Below are 2,534 nucleotides of genomic sequence, written 5' to 3'. Positions count from 1 at the left end.
TAATTACCATACAGTCATAATAAAATTTTAATAATAATAATAATAATAATAATAATAATAATAAGCAGGTCTCCCTCCCTTCCAACAGAGGTGGATGGCCTTGTTTAGCCTGGCCCATACTACTATTAACTACCTACTCTCTATAATAATAACAATAATGATGATAATAATAATAATAATAATAATAATAATAATAATAATAATAATAATAATGATAATGATAATATCTTTATTTCTTCAGGGCTTTATTCTCTTATGATGGAAGCAATGATATGGACAGACCTGGTGAAGCTGTCTCCTTCCAACAGGGAGACATACTTCATGTACTCAATGGCAGTGACGAGGAATGGTGGCAGGCAGCACTAGTGGGGCCTTCAGCTGAAGATGGAGTACAAGGACTCATACCAAGCAAACAAAGGTATATTTATTATTAGTATAATAATAGTAATAATACTAGTACTAGTGTATGTAGTTTGATTCTTGGCTGCTGTCATTAAGTACTGGGTACATTACATGTACATATATTAATGATAGTTATGTTTCTCTGTACAGATTAGAGAAGAAAGCTCGTACTAGCACAAAGAATGTTAAATTTGGTGAACCAGATGACAGAAGAGTAAGGAGAGAGAGAGAGAGAGAGGATGATATTATGATAATTTACTGACATTAATCTTCTGTCCTTATAGAGTAGCTCAATGTCCACCAAGCTGAGGACCAGCTTTAAGAAGAAGTTAGGATTTGGTAAGAGGAACAGTTCTCCTCAGACAAATGCTACAGCGTCTTCAGTTGAACAATCGGAAGAACCACAAGGTAAAGTTAATTAATTTATAGTGGAATTCATTGTTGGTAAATTCCTCGTCAATATATCCTACTACTACTGAATTAAGAGAGAGTTGTTTGTGTGTTTCGTTGTAAACATGACGCATTATCTCTTGTCATCTTGTTAATATGTGGTATTGACAAGTTTAGCATTAGGTCTGTAGTGGTTGGGGAATTCGTCACATTTTCAGGAATCATGTCTCTAATTAATAATAATAATAATAATAATAATAATAATAATAATAATAATAATAATAATAATAATATTAATAATAATAATAATAATATTAATAATAATAATAATAATATTAATAATAATAATAATAATAATAATAATAATAATAATAATAAATGAATAAAATAGTACGTACATGTATATTAATTAATTTTATTATTAAATTTTCTCATTCTTTATTAATTTAATTTTCTAAGCCACTTATCTTCTAAATAATTCAAATAATGCATACTTAATTAACCGTCTTTCATTTCACTGTAGATGAGGAAATGTTGAGTTTTTATGAGCCGGTCACACTACAGAAGAGTAAGTGATGTGTAGGTGTGCATTAATTAGAATATGTTTAATAGGAGGGTACGCTAGGCCAGTCATTGTATTGGGCCCATTGAAGGAGGACATCAATGATAAACTAGTTAATGATTTCCCTGAGAAGTTTGCTGGCTGTGTACCACGTAAGTATATCATGTACTGTATCAGCCTATCAGGATTAGCCGTTTGTGATGAAACTCCCTGTACTATAGTACAGGGAGTTTGGCCCGATTTTGGAGCAACTTTAAAAATTCATTAAAAATCCAAATGTGATTGGAATTGGCTCAAACTTTCTACACAACACAAGAACATGTATATGTATCAGGAAAACTTATAAAATTGAAGAATTCTATACTTTTCATTTTTGACGAAATTTGGCCTGAGACCCTGTACTATAATAGTACAGGGATTTTGGCCTGATTTTGGAGTAACTTTAAAAATTCGTTAAAAATCCAAACGTGATTGAAATTGGCTCAAACTTTCTACACAACATAAGAACATGTATACGTATCAGGAAACATTATAAAAATGAAGAATTCTCTCATTTTTATTTTTGGTGAATTTCGGCCAAAATCCCTGTACTATAGTACAGGGACTTTGGCCTGATTTTGTAGCAACTTTAAAAATTCGTAAAAAAATCCAAATTTGATTGGAATCAGCTCAAACTTTCTACACAACATAAGAACATGTATATGCATCAGGAAAAGTTATAAAATTGAAGAATTCTATACTTTTTATTTTTGATGAAATTTGGCCCGAGACCGTGTACTATAGTACAGGGACTTTAGCTTGATTTTGGAGCAACTTTGAAAGATTAAGATGCTCATTTGAATTCCCTTTCTCTAGATACAACACGTAAAGCACGTCAAGGTGAAGTAGACGGACGTGATTATCATTTTGTTACGAGTGTCGAGCAGATGGAGAGAGACATCCAAGCCCACCTGTTCATTGAAGCAGGAAGATACAAAGACAACCTTTATGGTACCAGCATACAAGCTGTTCGGGAGGTCGCTGAACAGGTAACCATATTATTATTATTATTATTATTATTATTATTATTATTATTATATTATCATTATTATTATTATTATTATTTTGTCTCCTCTCTTTTCAAGAACAAACACTGTATCCTTGGTGTGAGTGGTTATGCTATCAAGCGTCTCCATTTGGC

At 31.7% G+C, this 2,534-nt stretch overlaps 1 protein-coding gene across 1 annotated transcript; it reads left to right on the top strand.

The window, feature by feature from the left end:
- Positions 1–233: 233 nt before the first annotated feature.
- LOC100632221 (disks large homolog 3-like) lies at positions 234–2,529 on the top strand (the record flags this gene model as incomplete). Its single annotated transcript, XM_011410479.2, has 7 exons — positions 234–418; positions 553–616; positions 687–810; positions 1,316–1,360; positions 1,405–1,506; positions 2,210–2,382; positions 2,479–2,529. Coding segments are annotated over exons 1-7 (705 nt in total), but the record flags the coding sequence as incomplete, so codon positions are not given.
- Positions 2,530–2,534: the final 5 nt, after the last annotated feature.

This window comes from Amphimedon queenslandica, unplaced genomic scaffold (genome assembly GCF_000090795.2).
Source record: "Amphimedon queenslandica unplaced genomic scaffold, v1.1 AMPQUscaffold_8400_Cont19656, whole genome shotgun sequence".
Classification (NCBI taxonomy): Eukaryota; Metazoa; Porifera; class Demospongiae; order Haplosclerida; family Niphatidae; genus Amphimedon; species Amphimedon queenslandica.
The sequence above is the reverse complement of the archived record's forward strand: the minus strand, read 5'-3'. Positions and strand labels throughout refer to the sequence as shown.